This window comes from Apus apus, chromosome 1 (genome assembly GCF_020740795.1).
Source record: "Apus apus isolate bApuApu2 chromosome 1, bApuApu2.pri.cur, whole genome shotgun sequence".
Lineage (NCBI taxonomy): Eukaryota > Metazoa > Chordata > Aves > Apodiformes > Apodidae > Apus > Apus apus.
Window position 1 is genome coordinate 190,381,572 of NC_067282.1, and position 21,271 is coordinate 190,402,842.

The following is a 21,271-nucleotide window of genomic DNA, read 5'->3' on the forward strand; positions in this document are numbered from 1 at the left end:
AAGTGTGAATAAGGTGTAAACTGAATAAAGGAGGTAAAATGTAGGAAGATATGTTTCAGTGGGTCCTACTGGTTTGAGACTTCAGAACTTATAGGTGTGCTACAGTGAACACCTCTTTTTGGACAGTATTTGAGAGATGAAATCATTTGACTGTTAAGAGAAACTGAACAGAAAATACTCATCAAATGAAAGGCCCTCAAAAATACCTGCATGTCTCTAAACAAGACCATTTTAAGGAGTAATTATTGTCTTCTTAGAACAAATTATCCCTGCTTTTACAGCACCAAACCCTCTGGCAGTCACAACCACAGATACGAGAATAGGACAAATACATAGGAACTCCCAGTTCCGTGGTTCAGATGTTTTTCTATCAGTTATGTTCACAGCAAGATGACAGGAGAAAGAACTTTCCAAATAGGCCAGCTGGCTCCAGTACAGACTCATTAGCAAGCAATGGCACTCAGATGTGAAAAAGTAGCATAGAACACTCATTAAGCTTTGAAATGGCTCTGCCTCCTCGTTAATGGGAATCCCTACAGGAATGCACTTAGTAGCTCCTGAAAGAAGTATTGCTCAGAGTTATAAATGTGGCTAGCACCCTCTCTCTAGGAAGACAGAAATGTGAATATCTAATTTTGAATAATGTCTGGGAAGGTTATGCTCTCTTGAGAGACAAAAAAAGAGAAAAAAAAAAAAAGCTGTGTCATTTCTGGAAATAGATACATCTGTACCTCATCCTCAAATGCTTATATGGCTGGGGCACACAAGGCCACTCCGAGTAAATCTTACATATGCTACTTATCTTGGGTTACTAGATTAATTAAATGCCTTCTCAACAAGTAAAGAGAGTAAATGTTACTGTTAAAATGTCAGATTCTCCATTTCCCCTGCTTTGTATGACTAGATTTGTTTTTCAAGACAAATTATACAAGGCAAATATTCAACTCTGTACGTGGCCAGTCTGTAACATAAAGTGCAACATTAAAGTACGTTCTTGAACAAAAATTCTCGTAGTTGCTGGGACAGTGCACCACCATACTGGCAGCAAGAGTCTTATGCAACAGAAGGCAACAAATTCGAAGTCCTTATTGGTGTGAGAAGCAGAGAGGGAGGTTCAGGAGACATCATATCTGCCAAGACCAAATACTATCAGCTCCATGTCTGAGAGTCTTAATGCACTGGTGCTTGTAAGACCCATTAAACTGCCAGTCTTGCCTGTCGTGAAGGCGAAGAACAAAAACATCTGTGTGTGTGTCTTCATTTCTGCACTCGGCATGATGTAGCAAGGTACGTTTCAGTCTGCTTGCCAGACCACTGCAATGGTTATCTTCTAGAGTCAGGATTTTTTTACCTTCTTTTTGATGAAGAACATGAGTATCCTTTCATGCTAGACTTTCTAAGGGAACTTTCCTTGGTGATACACAACTGGACTTGGAGCTGGCCAGCTAACAGCAGCCATGGAGTCCTGAATCTCACAAGGCTTTTGTAAATGTCAAAAGCAGATAGATCTGAAGTTTAAGCTTCGAGTCTTCCTAATTTTCCTTTTGAAAGAATGCCAAGAGTTTTCTTAAATGCCAATCAGATAATGGAATTTAAGCTTCTCAAGCTGCTTAAGTACAAAAAGTGCTATTTCAGTAGGGTAGCTGATTGTGACTAAAAAAGCACTGGTGTGGGGAATGATCCATCTTCTCTCACCTTTGTACATTCTCCTCTTTGTACAACCATTGGCAGGGAACAGAAAAGGCAAAATATTAATGAACTTCAGAAATACTGTGATGAGAAAACCTCTCTGATCTCAAGTGACAGATCATAAAGAACATTTAAGTTACATGAACATGGACTTGACTTTCTAAAGAAAAAAGTAAGTTCAAAGTAGTAAATATCCTTAGGAATGGAAGATGTGCAATATTGTCAATTGAATTATTGTTATTTGAATATTAAGAGACATTAAACGTATGGCTATAAGTAAACAATCCTGAAATGCAATGTAATGGTTTAACGAATAAGACAACAAATGTCTCCTAGACACCAAGGTATCCAGACTTCAGAGAGTCCAGAGGGAACAATTAACCAGACATAGTCACCTAGCCACAGCACTGGCAAAAGTGACAATAACAAAATAAGAAAACCTTAACACTGGGAAGAGCTGATAAAAAGTCATGAATGCTTTCTCATTAACATTAGCAAACATCTACCCACACTACATACACAAAAAAGAAGGTATTTTTCAAAAATCTTTCAGGGGCACAACTGATTTGGGCCCATTTAGTAACTGCCACGCAACACAGTATCAGAAACCAGACCTAAACAATGCTTGTTTACTCAAGAGAAAATGTATTACACAGGCCCATAAATTATGAAATAATTATAAGACCTTTATTCCATAGATTCTTCATTGATACATTTGCCTTTCTCATAGCTAATTTCAAACCTGAAACTTCAAACTTCACCCTTCACTCTCTTCAGGCTTCACATAACCTGTACCAAGTAATAACAAACTGCTCAACTGGTAAGTTTTTATCTACTTTTTCTAAATAAATTTCAGGAAAAGAAAAAGTGTAGTGTGCTGAATAATTTACCACTTTGAAGATAGGGAGAACTATAAAGACCTTCAAGAAGTCCCCAAGATGTCTTACTAAATAAGAGTGTCTTCAAAGTCAGCATCTTTCTCTGACCAGGTTAGCATAGGCTTCCAGTAGAGTCAACTGACAACTTGTCAGAACAGTAAATGGAGTTTCAACAGTGCAACTCACTGTAGCAGTTAGCATAGGTTAGGCCTAGGTAGTGAAAAGCTAGTGAGCTTTTTTTTTAGTAGAAGTAAACAAAACAGGGCCAACCTCTTGTCCTGATTTGAAAGGTGCTGAGGCTCTCCAGGGACAGCCCTGGTAGGAGCTGGGCAGGGGCTGCTTCAGGAGCTAGATTAAAATTAGCAGTTTACTACTGCTTCACAGTAGCCATAATCTATTTAACAGTAATTAACACTCATAATACTATTGCAGTCAATTTTAGGGGGGGTTGGGGTTGTTTTTGGAGGGTAGGTGGTGTGGTTTTTTTCTTTGGGGATTTTTTTACTTTTTAGTGTTAAGTTTTATAAATATTTATTTAATTGCAGACAACTTCTGATCAACTACTGAAATTAAAGGACATCTTAAAAGTTAAGATTCCTCTGCAAACCTTGATGACAACAGAAAGTGACAGTTTTAAAGTACTAAAGTAGTCTTCCAGGTTATTTAAGGAGGTGATGCAATGAAGTAGTATTACTTCTAACATATATTACTGTGTGCACAGGTGTGATTTTAAATTCAAATAGTGTGTTTGTAGAGCTTTTCTGAATTATAGTGAAGACACTGAAACCTTCCTCACCTGCAGAGTTGGAAAATCCATTTACCCTTAAAATGAAGTAGTTCCCAGCATGCACAATCCCACCATTACAGAGAAGGGAAATAATAATGAATAGGTAGTGATATTAATAGAACTGCTTATGTATAAGGTAATTAAGCCCTTCATCTAAAAATAAATTATGTAAAAATTATGGGACAACACTGGTGTAGTTCTTGGGGAGGGAGGGTGAGGAGGGCAGGAGAGGTTGCAGGAGGAGGGCAGGAAGGGTTACTAGGGTCTTGTCATGAAGATTGATTCTGCAAATACAGTGATCAGGTAACTGAACTATATTTGGAGCCCCTCAAAATTAAACAAAAATGCACTTATTACCAACCTCAATTCTGAATATTAAAGAGAACATGAATCATATTGGTAAAGGACATTGAAGCAGTAGTGATCACAGCAATCATGGCATTCAGCAGGAGAGATAACAGCTCATATTTTTTACAAAGCAATGTGAATCATCTGCAGTTGGCTGTAAACTAGGGAAACTAAATAAAAGGCTTTCTTTAATAAAACACTAAGCTTAAATGTTCTGCAAAGACTTTTCAAGTTTTTTTCATGTTACTCAATTTTTTAGCATGAACTGTGTGATAAATGAGTCTTGCTGAATAGCTGAAACTTACCTTTGTATAAAACCCATGATGAAAGTTTGGCACTGGAAGGAAGATGTTTACAGGCAGAATTTAGACAAGGCAAACAGATTGGAGGGCGTAATTACAGGAATGCCTTCCCACAAAGCACTGCTAGCAAACCCCTGACATGTATGTTTTGAAAGCATTTGTTTCAGATATGCATGAGTCTCAGAAATTCAAGTAGACTAAATCCCACTACAATATTTTCTAAACTTAACGTACAATTAAAAGTTTACCATAATTTTGTAATGGAAATATTTCTTTAACTTTATTTCAAAGTTTTTATGATTTCACAAAGACCGTTAGATTAAATTAAACTATTTAAATTCTCTTCAGGTTTTTCAATTTAAATGGTCTGTTCTGAAGCATTATTTAATGCAGAAAGAGTTATAGCCTGAAATTATTTTTCGCATGGAAACAGGAAAATTCAAATGCTTCTCCAAGCTTACACTTGCATTGGAATTGTAAAAATTTAAGAATTAAAATGGATTCAGACATTGAGAAGAGTTTTTAGCATGACAGCTCACACTTTAAAGTTCTGGAAAAAGAAAATTATAACTATCATATGTTGGTCTCCTTGAAGCTGTCCATTGTTTTCACCAAGATGAAAAGTTTAGGGTCACCTCCACAAAACATTATCATGCTATTTGATACCAACTAGACAAATGCTTTAATTTATTTTTTTTTAATCTATGATATTAAGTTAATCACATAAACAAGAAAAAAGCTCTGTTAAAATCTAGGGGAAAAAGGGTATCACTGTTGTATTTTGGATACTGATAATGAAATACTGACTTCTGTGGTTTTTCACAGGACTTCAAAGCTACTATTTACACTAATAGTTAAGTATGAAGCTGACAGGTAAAATATAAAAGACACGTGCACATAAACCACTAAATATAGATATAAAAGGGTCACTTGAGTAAGAGAATTGGCTAATTACATCAAATACATATATAGAAGATAGGAACATATTTCTTAAAAATTTTACATCAGATTAACAATGTATTATTAATATAACACAATTAAGGAGTTGTCTTGTATCTGCAATTACACTAAAATGATATCTAAGTATATTCTGAATTCTACAAATTGTTGCAGATCATCCAGAGCCTGGTTCTTATTTAAATATAAATTCAGAATGAGTCTTGTGTGGTGTTTTCACCAAAGTTTGGCCCACAATAATACAAGGTTTGCTCAATCTGAAAGCTTAATCTACCTTTAGAAGGAAATCAGTGATGAAGAGAATGAATTAAGTAACCCTGGTATATTATCATAATGAACCCAGTAAAATGGGACAAGCAGAAAAGACTCCATCAGACAGAGTAACTCAATTCATGATCATTCATATCAGTGCAATTACTACTGAATGAAAAAAAAACAAACAACAACACAACAGGAAACACCATCCATTAAATTCCAAATAAAAATATATTACCATCACATGAAATGTCCAGCTATACGTTTAAACATTTGTTTTGAATGTCAAATGTTAATTTGTAGCATACATTTAGATCAAAATCATAAAATATTTTCAATTACTCAAACATTATTTAGGAATAGAAAAATAAGATTGTTCATATAATGCATATTTTAAATATATGTACACCCCTATGAACAATGGTTTGCAAACATCAAAATCCTCTCAGTGGGAGAAAAATCTGTTGATCGCATGAAAGTTTTTTATACATTTAGTAGGATAAATAGAAAATATTTTATACTCCAGACTGCCTCATTGCTTGGGAATTGAATTATTGTCAAAAACAGAAATACAAGCAGCAATGTTTGCATTTGAAACAGTGAGAGTTTTCTTCCTTGATGCTTGAAAAAGGTAATAGAGATTTATGTGTTAATTTGCAAACTAGAAAGAAAAACATTTTTAAGATGAGTATAGTTAAAACTGTTTCTAATGCAAGATTTAATGAAGTTGACAAAAATGCCGGATGAGTCAATTCCTTTGCTAATTGTCCAAACTGAAACTCAAATCATCATAGTCTATTCTATTGTACCTAACAATTTATTCTCTCTTCGAAGTCTTGTCTGTAAACTCCATAGATAAGATACCTCACAGAAAAAATCCCCACAACTCTCACTTCATGAAACAGTGTGTATTCATCCAACATTCAAGAATGGCATACTCACACAATTGATTTTTCCAGTCTGCTCCCTTGTGATCCAACTATTTCTCCCAGTGTACAAAACATTTGCCCCAAAAAATCCTGAAAATCAGTAACACAAACACTGAGAATTATTATTTCACATTGAAAAATTGGTTTCTCATTTATCTGGGCTGCTCACTTTTGTAGAACACAATGCTAAACGCTGCATCTTCACAGTAATTACGCAGTAATGTATCGTAAAAGAGACTCAACTATTTATTAAATATTCTACATAATCCTTGGTCACATTTACAGAAGCAATTCTAATGCACTCCACTTACTGTTTTTATATCGCCTTTTTCATCAACAAAAATTAAACCAAGATGGAAAAAATTAAAAGCATTGGAAACATGATTGTTTCTTTACCTTCTTTAACTGGGACATTTAATTAAATGTATCTTTTATGAAGAGAATCTACACAGGTTCTGTTGATTTCTTGGAAGTTAATTATGTTTGCAGAAATTCAAACCTGTGCAGGATCTGAATTAGCACCCTGAATGGACAATTATTCAAAAGCACTGCTGTAATGACAGACTTTATTTCCATGTTTAATTTATCTATGCCACTAAAAATCTGCTAATTTTCGTATTATATCCCCCTGTAACATAAGTAGTATAAAAATATGAACAGATTTTCAAACTATTGTATGTATACTGAAAAAAAAAGTATGCTGCAGTCCAACTCTTTATCTTGCAAGGGAAAAGAGCTTGCTAGCTCTGTTCTTCCCAGCATCACTGGCAGGGGTGGTAATATTAGCTTGTGAGATTTGTTCACAAACAGTAATGAGAATCAAAACACGAGAATTCCTATCCAGCAAACCATAACCTTATGATATTGAGTATAGTAGCAAATGTCTGTACAAGTAGTTCTGACTCTTCTCTCAGCCCAGGTCACTCATTCTTGTCTCTGAGCTGTGTTAGTTAAGGCTCCATATAGCAAATTGGATCTGAGAACTAACCTCACTGAAGAGCAAAATAACCCTGCAAAAAATGAATTTTTGAACTATGTCTAGGTACCCCTCTGGACCTGCTGCTTGCAGACAGAAGGACTTGTGGTTGATGTGAAGTTTGGAGGCCATCTTGGGCATAGCAATCATAAAAAGACAGTTTTCTATCTCAGAGAAGAAAGGAGGGGGTCAGCATAACTGCTGTCCTGGACTTCTGGAAGGCAGACTTTGGCTTGTTTTGGAGACTGGTTGACAGAGTCCCTTGGAAGGCAGTCCTGAAGGGCAAAGGAGTTCAGGAAGACTGAAAGTTCTTCAAGAAGGAAATCCTAAAGGTGCACGAGCAGGCTGTTCCCTTGTGCTGAAAGATGAGCCAGTGGGGAAGAAGACCAACAGACACCTTTGGTTGCAACCAAGGGAAAAAAAGAGTTTAAGCCTTTGGAAAGAGGGACAGGGAACTCGGTGTGACTACAAAGATGTCATTAGGCTATGCAGGGAGAAAACTAGAAGGACCAAAGCCCAACTAGAACTTAATCTGGCTACTGCCATAAAAGGCAATTAAAAACATTTCTATAAATACATTAGCATCAAAAGGAGAGCTAAGGACAATGTCCATGCTATATTGGATGCAGGGGAAAACATTGAGACAAAGAAGGAAAAGCCTGAGGTACTTTATGTCTTCTTTGTCTCAATCTTTAGTAGTAAGACCAGTTTTTCTCCAGCTACCCAGCTTGCTGAGCTAGAAGACAGGGGCAGAGAGCAGAATGGAGCCCCCATAATCCAACGGGAAATGGTTACTGACCTGCTACACCACTTAGGCACACACAAGTCTATGGGGCCAGATGGGATCCACCCAAGAGTACTGAAGAAGCTGGCAGAAGTGCCCACCAAAGCACCTTCCATCATCTATCAGCAGTCCTGGCTAATTGGAGAGGTCCCAGTTGATGGAGTCTAGTTACTTCTCCCAAGTAACTAGCGATAGGATGAAAGGAAATGGGTTTAAGTTGTGACAGGGAAGGTTTAGGTTGGATATTAGGAAGAATTTCTTTACTGAAAGAGTGGTGAGGCATTGGAATGGGCTGCCCATTGCTTAGATAGGTATAATTATCACTGGGTAAACACCTGGCCTGTCCAGGCCCAAAAAATGATGGTGAATGGAGTTGAATCCAGTTGGTGGCCACTGGGACCCAGTGGCCAGTGATGCTCACTGGGATCCAGTGTTTGGGCCAGTTTGTTTAATATCTTTATCAATGATCTGGATGAGGGGATCAAGTGCACCCTCAGGAAGTTTGCAGATGACACTGAGTTGAGTGGCAGTCTTGGTCTGCCTGAGGATAGGAAGGCTCTACAGAGGGACCTGGACAGGCTGAATTGATGGGCTGATTGTATGAGACTTAACAAGGACAAGTGTTGGGTCTTGCACTTGGGTCACAACAACTCCATGCAACACTACAGGCTTGGGGAAGAGGGGCTGGACAGCTGCCTGGTGGAAAAGGATCTGGGGGTGTTGGTAGACAGCCAGCTGAATGTGGGCCAGCAGTGTGCCCAGGTGGCCAACAGCATCCTGGCTTCTATCAGGAATAGTGTGGCCAGCGGGACTAGAGAAGCGCTTATCATTGTATCCCACAGTTATCTTTATTTATTTATTTGGTGGAGTTTCTATGGTTACTTCCTATTAGTTCCATATTCTGTTATTAACAAATAACTCAGTTGTTTTTTTTCATTACTCTGTTGTGTTTTTTTCTTCAATCAGGAAGTTGCTATAAACAGAAGTCTAATTTCAGGTAGCCATAAACATTACTACAGACAGCTTCAATGGCAGCACTGTCTAGTCTGGTTACTTCATACCTTCATTATTTCACTTGCTTCTCATTTTGCCAAAACTGAGTCACTGAAATTCTTGTGGTTGACTTTTTCTTCACCTTTTTTTCATCCCTCAAACTGTTCAACTATTAAATGACACTGCCCAGTACTTCCAAAGGAGTGGGTCAACAGCTATTTTTAGGAACAGGAAAGATCTTACTCCACACAAGGTGACTAAGACACATGAGCAGTCTAGGTATTCAAATCTTTCATAGCTTGAAAAAAAAATTTATAGGCCTGACATTTTTCAGAAAAAACAAGTTCCCAGTGCATGGATATGAGCAAAGCCCTGCTCACTTCCTATGTACTCACTGCCAAAATTCGTAAGAGCTATGGGAAAGAGACACAGGAATCTGCCAGAAAAGAGAACAAGCCAGTCACACCTTGAGAACTTGGGAAACGATGGAACTGAATTGCTGTGGTTAAGAAAGCCATTTCCAGCTCGTGCCTTTCACAGAGTTCTCAGAGCCATCATCTTCTTCATGTACATAATATTATATGGCATAGTTTGGATGTCTTCAACAGATAGCAAGTCTACACCAACTTGTACAGATTTCCTCTTAAGACAATGGAGGGAAACACGTATTTCTGACGTTAATGTGTAAAGAATAAAGTTTCCCTCCAAAAACTGATGATTCCCAGAAACTGGCAGTGTTTAAAAAAAACAGTATCTAAAGCTTAGCCTGTATTACTTAGAATGTAGCAGGCACATGTGTAATTTAAGACCTACTTGAATAGTCTTCAGAAGAACATCGGTTTGTTTTCCCACTGTTAGTATATTTTTTTTTCCACGGGCTCCACAAGATAGTAAAACCTTCAATTTCTGTTCCAGTAATCAAACAATTAAATTTAGGCTACATATTTGCATACATCTTTACTTGCGCTTTCACAGCTACTAACTTACCTTGTGTCTTTTTTCTTATAACTTAACTATGAGGGATTTGTACAGAGGAGCATGTTCTTAAGAAAAAAATGTATGAATTCAGCTAAACCAGCTACTACCGAAGTTCAAGCAATCTTGGGCAGAAGCCAGGGTGAGGATGTTGAAGACAGTATATGTAAGACTTCTATTTTCTGCATCTTCCTAGTAAGCATTGCAAATATTCAGACCACCATGATGACACCGATGGAAAAGAGTTTGCCAGGGGCCTTACAGCTTTACAGGAAATATCTAACTGGAGATCAATGACTAAAAGTTTTATCTTTTCACTGTGAAGCACACACACAAAACATTCCTTCCATTATTCTCTTCTACTTTGCTCCAGATTCTTAAAGGTTCTCTTACCAAAGCCTTCCTGTATTTACTTTAAAAAAATGCTCTCAGAAGCCTCTGAATTCTACTCTTGCATGTTTAAATTTTCAAGTTGTTATTTAATCGCTTCCCCTTCAAGATGACATGAGCATATAAGGTTTCTAATATTATTAATTGGGACACAATTGAAACACGTTTACAATTCTTCTTACCCAGAGAACTATCAACAAAATGCAGCATATCATATATCTGAAAAAGCATTGTGTGCTTAAATATGCCCTTTATAGGAGGAACGTTCCATTAAAATTATACTCACAAGCATTATATATATTCTTAACCACAACACAATCACTGTATTTGTCTCTACGCACCTGGTATTACTTACAGTCAAAAGAAGAGAAACATTTTTAGGAAAGTGTAAGCATTTCAGCACAAGAAGGTATAATAGGAAGGGAAAACTTACATGTTTTGATAGGTTAGGACTCTTTGAGTCAACATCGTAGCTTTAAAAAAAAAAAGTGAATTTAATCAGAGTTGCCTGATGACACATCTATGGACAATGTAAAGAAACAAAAATCAAACAATTCTTTCACCTATTTCAATGTGTGAAATTTACACAAACAGATACGTGAATGGAAGTCCCACCAGTAAGGAAGGCAAATTGAATCATCCCAGATTATACAATTATGGATCACTAGCTATTTGAAATTAAATACTTTTCTAACAAAATGCAGATTCTGATATTCCTGATAGAACAATTAAAGCTGCCAAAAAAAAGAATAAGAATTAAAAATTAATATTACAAAACAAACTAACCCGTGAATTATTTTCTTAGGTAATTTTTGAGTCATTTGGCTAAGTAAATAGAAATAACTGGCAATAAACTAGATTATTTTTAACTCAAGTTTGTCTTTTTCTTTTCCGTTTATCATAATCTTGTTCTTCCTACAGCTAGAAAATGCCATTGTTTCCCTTCCACTGTCAAATCAAATTAAAAAAAATACTCTATGAATGCAAGGTGGATTAAAAAAACATTACTATAAGAAACCACTGGGGGATTGCTAAACTCTACACTCCCATAGTTTTCCATCTTTATCAGCTAATCTGCAGTAATATTTTATCAAATCCTATATTCAGATTCAATACCAGTAACTACATTGAAAAAGTATCCTTCAAGCCCATCTCTGCCTCCCCTTTCCATTCCCACCACATGGTAAGTTTATCCCTTTGGTTGTGCTGCCATGACTGGCTGTTGGGATGCAACAACCCCCAGCAGAGCTACAGGCTTGGGGAGGAGGGGCTGGAGAGCTGCCCAGCAGAGAGGGACCTGGGGGTGCTGACTGACAGCCAGCAGCGTGCCCAGGTGGCTAAGAAGACCAACAGCATCCTGGCCTGCATCAGGAATAGTGTGACCAGCAGGACTAGAGAAGTGATTGTGCCCCTGTATTGGGCACTGGCAAGGCTGCATCTCGAACCCTGTGTGCAGTTCTGGGTGCAGGAAGGACACTGAGGTGCTGGACAGGGTGCAGAGAAGGGGAACTGGGCTGATCTGGAGTCTGGAGAACAGGTCTTACAAGGAGAGGCTGAGGGAGCTGGGACTGTTAAGCCTGGAGAAGAGAAGACTGAGGGGAGACCTCACTGCTCCCTACAACTACCTGAAACGAGGTTGTAGTGAGGTGGTTGTTGGCCTCTTCTCCCTAGTGACCAGTGATAGGACAAGAGGAATGTGCGATTCACATTTTTTACTCTGAGTTCTACAATACTTCGTTTCTCATTTGTCATTGTTAGGCGACTAAAGTAAATTCACAGACTATTGCAAACATTAAAAACAGTTATTCAGCTTTGAGTTCAGAATAGACTTGTGTTCAGGTAATGCAGAACAGCAGCAGAAAGGAGCTGAGACTTTCTGCTAAGTACCGAGTATATTGGAGATTTACAGCTTCTCATAAATAAACCAACAGGAGTCCATTTCTCTGACCACACAAAGAACCAACCAGGAGACTGTCTTTTCCCTTCTAGGTTCAAGTCCTTTTCAGATAGCAATTATTCAGAAGTTCTTACAGACTTTCCTTTCTTTGCCTAGACTGAGCCTAGCTTTTTCTTCCGTGGGTCATTTCTTTTGCTCTTCTCTTCTATTGCACTGTCTCCTCCCTTAAACATACATGCATCCTACAAAGAGCAAGAGGCAACCTAATAAAGATTCCTATGCAGCCTCAACTGCCAAAAGCTGTTAAAAAACTGCTTCCATTTTAAAAGCTTAAAATTCAGTTTACTTAGATGCATACTGGCATTTATTTTAGTATAGAAAGTTTTGGCTTCATACAACTTATACAATATTTTATTTCTGGACAGTATGTCCATACCTGTTTTATCAGCTATGCTACAAGAATATTTTAACATTTTGACATCCATAGCTTTCTAACAATATTCTAAAAATAATGTTTGCGAGTATGACTGTACTTTGACTAATTAACACCTACCAGTTTCTTAAAATTCAGTCATTATTTTGTCACACATTTATTTCTGAGGAAGAAATGCTAAATCAATCATGTTTATTAATGTAATACTATTTCTCCACAATTAGTTTTATGCACAACAAAACTTAATATGTTTACAGAGGCTGCAATAATGAAATCAAAGATTGTTAACTTACAAATCAAATCGGAGATTCTCTCTTTCTTCAAAGAAGTAGTCCATTATAAATTTTCTTACAAAATCTGGATTTAAAGTATTATCAATTACTTCCGTTCTCCCAAACTGTAAAACAAGAGCGTAAGTTTAGGCCACATGCTATAATGAAGTATAATTAAGTAAACTATCAATACTAGCAATATTTGAGATATGAGAGAGCATGTAAAAAAATATCTTAAACAGATGCCATGGAAGAAAACAACTGTGTTGACATGAATAGACCAGTTAGCTGTGGATGAAAAGAGAATAGCAGACCTCACATTTCAATATAGAGTGATGCACTCTCTGTATCTTATTACCTAAACTTTATAAACATCAGCTCCTAAAGCCAATCAGAATCCACAAAAATTTGGGGAAGAAAGTCAATAACATCAAAAGCTGCTGTGTCCTCATAAAAACCACTAAAAACAGCAGCAAGCTGAAGCTTGCATACATTGCTTATTTCAGATAACTTTAATTATTAGGGAATATAGCGTGTATCATTTTTGCATTATCCAGCTCCTATTTCATCTCAGTTGAGCTCTGCCTTCATCTCTCCTCTCTCTGAGGCTTCTGCAAAATGTATTTTCTTCCTTTGTGTTTACAGGAAGAGCCTCGGGTCTCATCAAGCTGAAAATATTTTATTTTTAAAAAAATAAAGAGCTTTTGACTGACTTCAGTTCATATACATCACAGATATAAATGACTAATTGTAAAATATCAATGTGAGAATTTCATTCTCATTTTAGCTGTTCTTTCAAGAAATTCAGGTAACAAAACAAAGTTAATTATTATTGAAATGAGCATTTTGTTTTGTCCTACACATTGAACGTATAAAGACAAATTTGAAAATAGCCTACTGAAAAGCTTTTTGACAGTCTGCTAAAAGATCATAATTAAGGAGTCCTCAGAATTGGAATTTGGAACTAGAGGCTTCTGAATGACTCAAAGACTGCCAACCTTGTCATTGACAGGACTCAACTAAATGAACAGACATGAATACAGAAAGAATAAACCTTTTTATACCTGAAGATTTTTTTTGCATGTATTTCCTAAAAATGCTTTCACATCACAGATGTGACTAACCACTATAACATCCAACAGGAGCCTCCTTATCCTGGCCCCTGCATACTAAACATACATGTGGGTATGAAAGGACAGAGAGAGAAGCCTCTCTTCTGCTCAAGACTAAACAATTTCCTTTCACTGCTTGATTCTTATTAAAATAAAATAGTAAATAACTCCAACCACATTATTTGTGCGCTTTAAATAACTCCATTATTGTCAGCATCTCTTTTTTCTCCTTTGAATGACTGCATGTATGCATTCAAACTGCAGGAAACTGTCTCCCAGCACCATTCATTCACACCAGCCATTCAGAGAAGTGGGCCTGTATCTAAGAGGATGGCTGCTTTGCAAAAAGCAACTACCCACCCAAAGGTGTCAGGTTCAATAAAATGTTGAATGGAAGTTAACAAATGTTCAAGACACTGCTCTGTAAAGTCTCAGGAAAAGCAACAATCCTCATAATTGACACAGTTATGATTTGCATCTTTACAGAGTGTGCTTGAATCCTGTAGGTACTTTCACGATGCTGTGAGATGTTCAATTGGGACAGTCTAATTCAGAGATCTCCATATTCCAGAACTTCCCATCAAATACACAAAAAACTATCTTCCCAACGAACAATACAATTTCCAAACAAAAAGGCAACAAATATTTAAGATATAGTGTAGATTAGCACACTCCTTTGCCAGTCACTGCCCTTGGTGCGGGGTCTTCTACAGCCGCAGACCTCAGTCCGCGGGCAGCAGGACCACACTCGTCCCTCATGGCTCCTTCAGGGAACATTCCACCATGCTCCTCCATGAGTGCCAGGGGACAGCCTGCCATCTCACCATCGGCTGCAGGGGAACTTCTACTTGGGCACCTCCTTACCCTTCTTCCTGACAACCTCAGAATCTCCACCTCCGCACTGCTGTCCCCTCTCCAGCACAGCTGTTTCTCTGCTGCTTGCTCTCTGCTCAGGTTTTGTATCAGTTCTTTCATATGTTAATCGTGGAGGCACATCTACTGTGTTTCTAATGACCCGGCCTTGGCTACCTAAGCTGGGGAGCTTTTAGTAGCTTCTTACAGGAGCTACCCCTGGGGCCTCTTCCCAGCTTCAGGAACCATGCCAGAACAAAACCATCACAATAAAAAAAAAGGGGTTTTTTTCTTAAATAGAATTTTCTGTATTTCCGTTTGTGCTCATTGAGTCTTGTCCTTCCATTGGATACAGCTGAGAAGAGTCCATCTCTGCCTTCTTTACTGCGTCATATCAGGTATTTATAAACATGGATATAACATAAGCCTTCTCTTCTCCAGGCTGAACAATCCCAGCTCTCAGTCTCTCCTCATATGAGAGATGCTCCAGTCCCATTAACATCTTAGTGGCCCTTTGCCAGACACACTCTAGTGTGCCTGTGTCTTTCCCGTACAGGGGAGCTCAGCACTAGACACAGCACTTCAGCTTTGGTCTCACTGGTCTGTCTGCAATGCTCTCCCTAACACAGCACACGATGTTGGCCTTGCACATTCAAAAAACCTCCCCATTTCTCTCAGATGGTAGGTACTGAGCAACTGGGGGTGTGACAACCTGTAGAAGTGAATGAAACAAGGATCTAGAGGCACATAGTTAGGTAAAGACTGTTCCCCTTTGTTCCTACATACCCTAAACTGACTGTGACTGGAAGTGGACACACACACTCACTGTAGACAAAAAAGACAAAAAAACCACCAGCTTATTTATACAGTCTTATAGCTCTCTCATGAAGGTCAATAAAGACTAATTTGAAGTCCTGTACTGGTACTGGGGACTGCCTGGTGGTGTATGAGCTGTGCAGAAAAGGTCTTAGTGCAGCCATGAGGTGTCTAACAACACATTGGGTTGCATTAGGGTCAGCACAGCCTGCAGATCAAAGGCAACAATGATTTCTCCTTTATTCAACACCTGTGGGGCCCCACTTGGAAACTGTATAGTTTGGGGTTCTAAATACAACTGAAGCAACAGCCTGGAGGCAGTTAAGTTAAATGGACCAGAAAAAAAACCTAACAAACAGATTGGCAGGCTGGAAGACACAACCTGAGGAAAAGCTGATGGAGCTCAATTTGTTCAGTTTGGAGAAGAGGTTTAGGGAAATCTATTTCCACTACCATGCTCCACTACCTAAACAGCATTATAGAAGCCAGAGCCAGAGAGAGTTCCCAGGACACAGTGCAGTAGTCAAAAGTTGCAACAAAGGAAACTGTTAAGGAATACAGGGAAACACACTTCCAGAATTAGTGATTAAGCACTGGAATGGGTCACCCTGGGAGCTGTGCAATTTCAAACCTTAGCTGGGAAAGGCCCTGAGCAACCTGGCCAAACTTTGAACTGTGATGTGTGTGGATCAGGACAATGAACCAGACACAGCAGATAAATAAAAGGCTGGATAATACAAAGGTTTATCTCACTTAAATTATTCCATGATTATGTCATATTTCATATATAAGATTTTTAGATTTTATAGTTGAATTGAAATAGAACTATGTATGAATTGGAAACAAAAGTTACTTAAAAATAAAAAAAAGTTACAAAATTACAGCTAAATGTCAGTTTTAACTTTTTTAACCAGTAAAATATCATAAATTTGCAAGTACTTTTTGTCCCTTCAAAACTGCATTTTTTTTAGTAAACAATATTTCACTTTACACTATAATCATGATACACTTGGGAAATCTTTCAGACCCGATTTACAATGTATGACAGAAGTGTATCAGCAAAAGAAGATAAATATGCAATATGGTGATTAAACCACATTGAGACCAGAGAAAACCTAACAATGTCAGTTATATCTTTGCTACCTTTCTCTCTTATCAGTTATACAGAAATTGTTACAAAACTCAACAGATTTAACTCAGTAGCACTGATAACTTTTCTTTAAATAATTTGAAATTACTTTTATTTTTTTAATTGAAGCTTCAGGTTTTGGTTTGTTCACTTCTTTTCAAGGGCTACACAAATTATTCCTTCACATTAAACCAATACAACTAATTATTTAACTGACAAATTACTATAAAATTTAGATTACCTTAAAATGCTGGCCTCTAAAAATCAACAGGCTACACTTTTCAGCTAAACAAAGCCTCATCTTTTAAAATCTGTTTTCCCAATTACCTGTAGCCTTTTTAAAGCAGAACAGGTTATTTCTATAATCCAGGTACAGACTAATAACATTGCTGTTAATTAATTAGTTCTCCACACGGCCTAGTTTCCCCACTAACTGTTGTGTAAAGCTAAAATGCTAACATAGTCAACAAACAAATACTTTTAAAAATGTCATTACGGGGAGTAACAGAATCAATTTAACTATTGAAATTACTATCTATGTTCAACAAAGAAAATCAAGAACTGAGTTGCTTTTCTGGATTTCCTCAGATGAAGAGTCTTTGTCACATCATAACACAAGCTTTTCTGGTAGAAGGGGATTTTTTCAATTTATTTAGTAATTTTAATTTGCATAGCATCTCAGTCTTGGTATCTAGTCTAAGATGCTATGAGGTTAATGGAAAATTATAGCCTTAATTTTAACATCAGAGTTGTAAAAGACTAGCAAGCTGGGTATGTCCAATACCACAGATACAAAGGAACTATTGTAACTATGTCGGTCAAACCCAACCCTCTGCTTACCACTTTCTGTATGAATTCTTGGAATTAATTTTTGCTTCAATTTTATGGCCTTGAATGAACTTGAGAATAGTATAAAGAGTAAGTCATTTTGTCTTGTTTTTAAATATTGTGTTTGACCACAATTGCAATGGTATTCCAATACTTAATAACACCCACTCTGAAAAATAAGTTCTTGCTTCTTGCCTGAATTTTATTTCACTTCCTTTTCCATCTCTTTCATCTTTCTATACCTGTGTTACACTGAAATGTTTTGCATCATGAAATTTGTGTTCTTAGCATTGATATTTATAGCTGATTACAATTATCCTTAATTCACTCTTATTATTTATTAGGAAAATAATTTGAGCTTAAGTTTTTCAGCGCAGCATATGTTATTTAATCCTAATAATTCACTACTTTTATCTCTAGTCTTTTGTCTTTGAAACATCTTTATTGAAATGTGAACAGCCAGAACCTAGCATTCTGTTACAATTCTAGGAAACTAAGAACTAAAAAATGGTTTAATCTCTCACTACGTTCTTGGCTCTGACCTCAACAGCTTTTGAAAATTCTTTAGGAAGCTTCAGGTAATACTCTCCATTGGAAGCCTGGCACACAAAATGGTATATGAATAGACATAACAAAAGATAATCTTCTCAGAGTTTGTAATCCAGCTTCACTGTATGTGAACAAAACAAATAAGAAACTTGACTTGTGGAGAAATAAATACAGCACCAATAAAATCAGCCTTTTATAATAATGATTAATAGTCTCAAATAATCAGAATCATGGAGACCACAAGGAAACAAACAAAAAACTCACAACTGCCAACTTCACTCTAGAAAAAAGTACAGTCATAAAACATTCTGCAGTGTATTTGTCCCATAGGAAGAATAATATTTTTAATATATAAACTCATACTAATTCAAAAAACTGCAACATTCCTCTAACACGTACGAAGGCACTCATGAAATCTGTGTACTTCATGTACACATGACGGTGCTTGATACGTAACTCTTTTTAGCTGACAGTTGTAATTTCATAAGTATTTAAAAACTAGAAAGCATTCCTCATTTTTCTGTGCTTTGGCTTCTTTCCATTAACTGTTTGAAAATATTACTTCCTTGAAAACATGATGTTATTTTATTCCAACTGCCTTAATTCCCTTAAGTAGCTGATTGTTTCAAGAGATCTGCCACAGAAAGCTTTCTAGTGGGACAGCATAGGCTTCTTCCATACTCTCCATCCTTTTACTTCCTTGTATTGAAACCTTTTCTACTAATCCGCCACAAACTGCATTCCTATTTATGCCATGTCCCTGCTGCAGAAGATACAAGCTATTGTTCCAAAGAAACTTCACCAGAGCTCTAAAAAATCCCAAATCTAAATCCCAATAGATGTTGATTATAAAACATCTAGCCTTTGTCATTTTCATTAAGACAGCCTTCAAAATCTGCAAAGGAGACTAAAATCATGCTTTAGTGTGGTTCAAAAGGTAATCAAACTGGTAGATGCTGCAGTGAAATGCTTAACTACCAGACACATGAGTGTCTACTTTGAACAAAATCAGGAAGATTATCACAGCATCAGTCAGGTTGGAAAGGACCTTTAAGATCACTGAGTCCAACCATCAAGCTAAGACTGCCAAGACCACAACTAAGTCACGTCCCTAAGTACCACATCTACATGTCTTTCAAAAAGACATGTCCAGGGATGACAATTCAACCACTTCCCTGGACAGCCTGTTCCAGTGCTTGACAACCGTTTCAGAGAAGAAATTGTCCTTAATGTCCAATCTAAACCTTCCCTGGCACAACTTGAGGCCATTTCCTCTCATTGCTTGTGACTTGGGAGAAAAGACCAACCCCCACCTCACTACAACCTCCTTTCAGGTAGCTGTAGAGAGCAGTGAGGTCTTCCCTCGGCCTCCTTTTCTCCAGGCTAAACAACTCCTGTTCCCTCAGGGTCTCTGTGTAAGACTTGTTCTTCGGACCTTTCACCAGCTTTGTTGCTCTTCTTTGGACACTCTCCAGCACCTCAATGACTTTCTTGGAGTGAGGAGCTGAACACAGGATTTGAGGTGTGGCGTCACCAGTGCCCAGTGCAGGGGGACAATCACTGCCCTAGTCCTGCTGGCCACACTATAGAAGCCAGGATGTTGTTGGCCCCCTTGGTCACCTGGGCACATTGCTGGCGCACATTCAGCTGGCTGTCTACCAACACCCCCAGATCCTTTTCCACCAGGCAGCTGTCCAGCCTCTTTTCCCCAACCCTGTAGTGTTGCCTGGGGTTGTTGTGACCCAAGTGCAGGACCCAACACCTGTCCTTGTTAAGTCTCATACAATCAGCTCATCAATTCAGCCTGTCCAGGTCCCTCTGTAGAGCCTTCCTACCCTCAGGCAGACTAAGACTGCCACTCAACTCAGTGTCATCTGCAAACTTCCTGAGAGTGCACTCAATCCCCTCTCTCATCCAGATCATTGATAAAGATATTAAACAAACTGGCCCAAACACTGGGTCGCAGTGAACACCATTTTTGAGTGGCCACCAACTGGATTCAACTCCCTTTACCATCATTTTTGGGGACCAGACAGGCCAGGTTTTTGACTGTTGTAACAGCTCCTAGGAATGGGATTCTGCTCACTGAACCTTACATCTGACACAGGCAAAATTGTAGGCTTTTGATCACCACTCAGAGGCATTTATAAAGAATGAGTCATCTGATGTAACACAGACATCTAACTTGGGCCTGATGAACTGCCCTCAGGATATTATCTTTTTCCATTAACTATAAATAGTTAAAAGTATCAACTGAGTTGTAAATACCTATACTTAGACCTTCTCCTGATAGACAAGATAATCGTCTCAAAAAGAAAAACAAAAAAACAACAAACAAAAACCAACACCATAAGATTTTCTAGCAACTGATATGTCAAAACCTGTTTCAACTCCTGTAAACTGGCATACGATACCATAACAACACGCTGAAGTTCATCACCTAGCCAAGATAAACTCTAATCAGTATGAAGATGCAACGCCAGCCATAATATTGCACACTGCCCTGTTCAGGTGTTTTTGCTTTGGTCAAGGAGATAAAATGGCAGAAGACAACACCAAAGTATAAAGTGGTGACACACTTCAATCATTAGAAACTTGGATCTGGTAAAATCAAGAGTAGACAGAATCTTTCCATCAACAATCTCCTAAATCACCTCAAAACAACTATATGTAATATTTTCTAAGTAAGGTGATAATGGTATAACTTTACCATCAGGACAATTATGATATTAAAAATGGTTAATACTTATTTTTACAGTTGCACTAGAAAAGTATGAAAATGCCACAAAATTACGTATGAACCTCAGACAACCATGTAAGCCAGAAGGTCTGACAAAATCCTCTTAACCCTAGACCAGAAAAGAACCCAAATGCTTTGACTACCAAATAGCATCAAGCTACTTAGTCACCTGAATGACTCAAGACTCCACTGTTTTCAGAGCTAGCTATCCAGACATTTAGAACTCCATGTATGTCCACTATGCCAATTTAATTAAGATTAATGAATTCCCATTTAAGGTACACAAACTGCTATTTCTGAAATTACCAAAGGAATGCAATCCAGAGGATTTCTACTGCACATTTCAGAACAGAGAGCAGCAATTTAACTAAAAACTACAA

At 37.7% G+C, this 21,271-nt stretch overlaps 1 protein-coding gene across 8 annotated transcripts in view; it reads right to left on the reverse strand.

Moving 5' to 3' along the window:
- CPNE8 (copine 8) overlaps positions 1–21,271 on the reverse strand; it is a 90,362-nt gene that overhangs the window by 48,613 nt on the left and 20,478 nt on the right. For 6 of the 8 annotated variants that reach the window (XM_051629987.1, XM_051629993.1, XM_051630003.1 and 3 more), the window contains 3 exons: positions 12,887–12,990; positions 10,697–10,736; positions 6,159–6,235 (listed from right to left, as the gene is read on the reverse strand). In XM_051629987.1, the coding sequence (XP_051485947.1) occupies positions 6,159–6,235; positions 10,697–10,736; positions 12,887–12,990 (221 nt within the window). Of the gene's footprint in view, positions 1–4,007; positions 4,040–6,158; positions 6,236–10,696; positions 10,737–12,886; positions 12,991–21,271 lie in introns of those variants that run through there. The other 2 variants (XM_051630049.1, XM_051630022.1) reach the window with 2 other exon arrangements.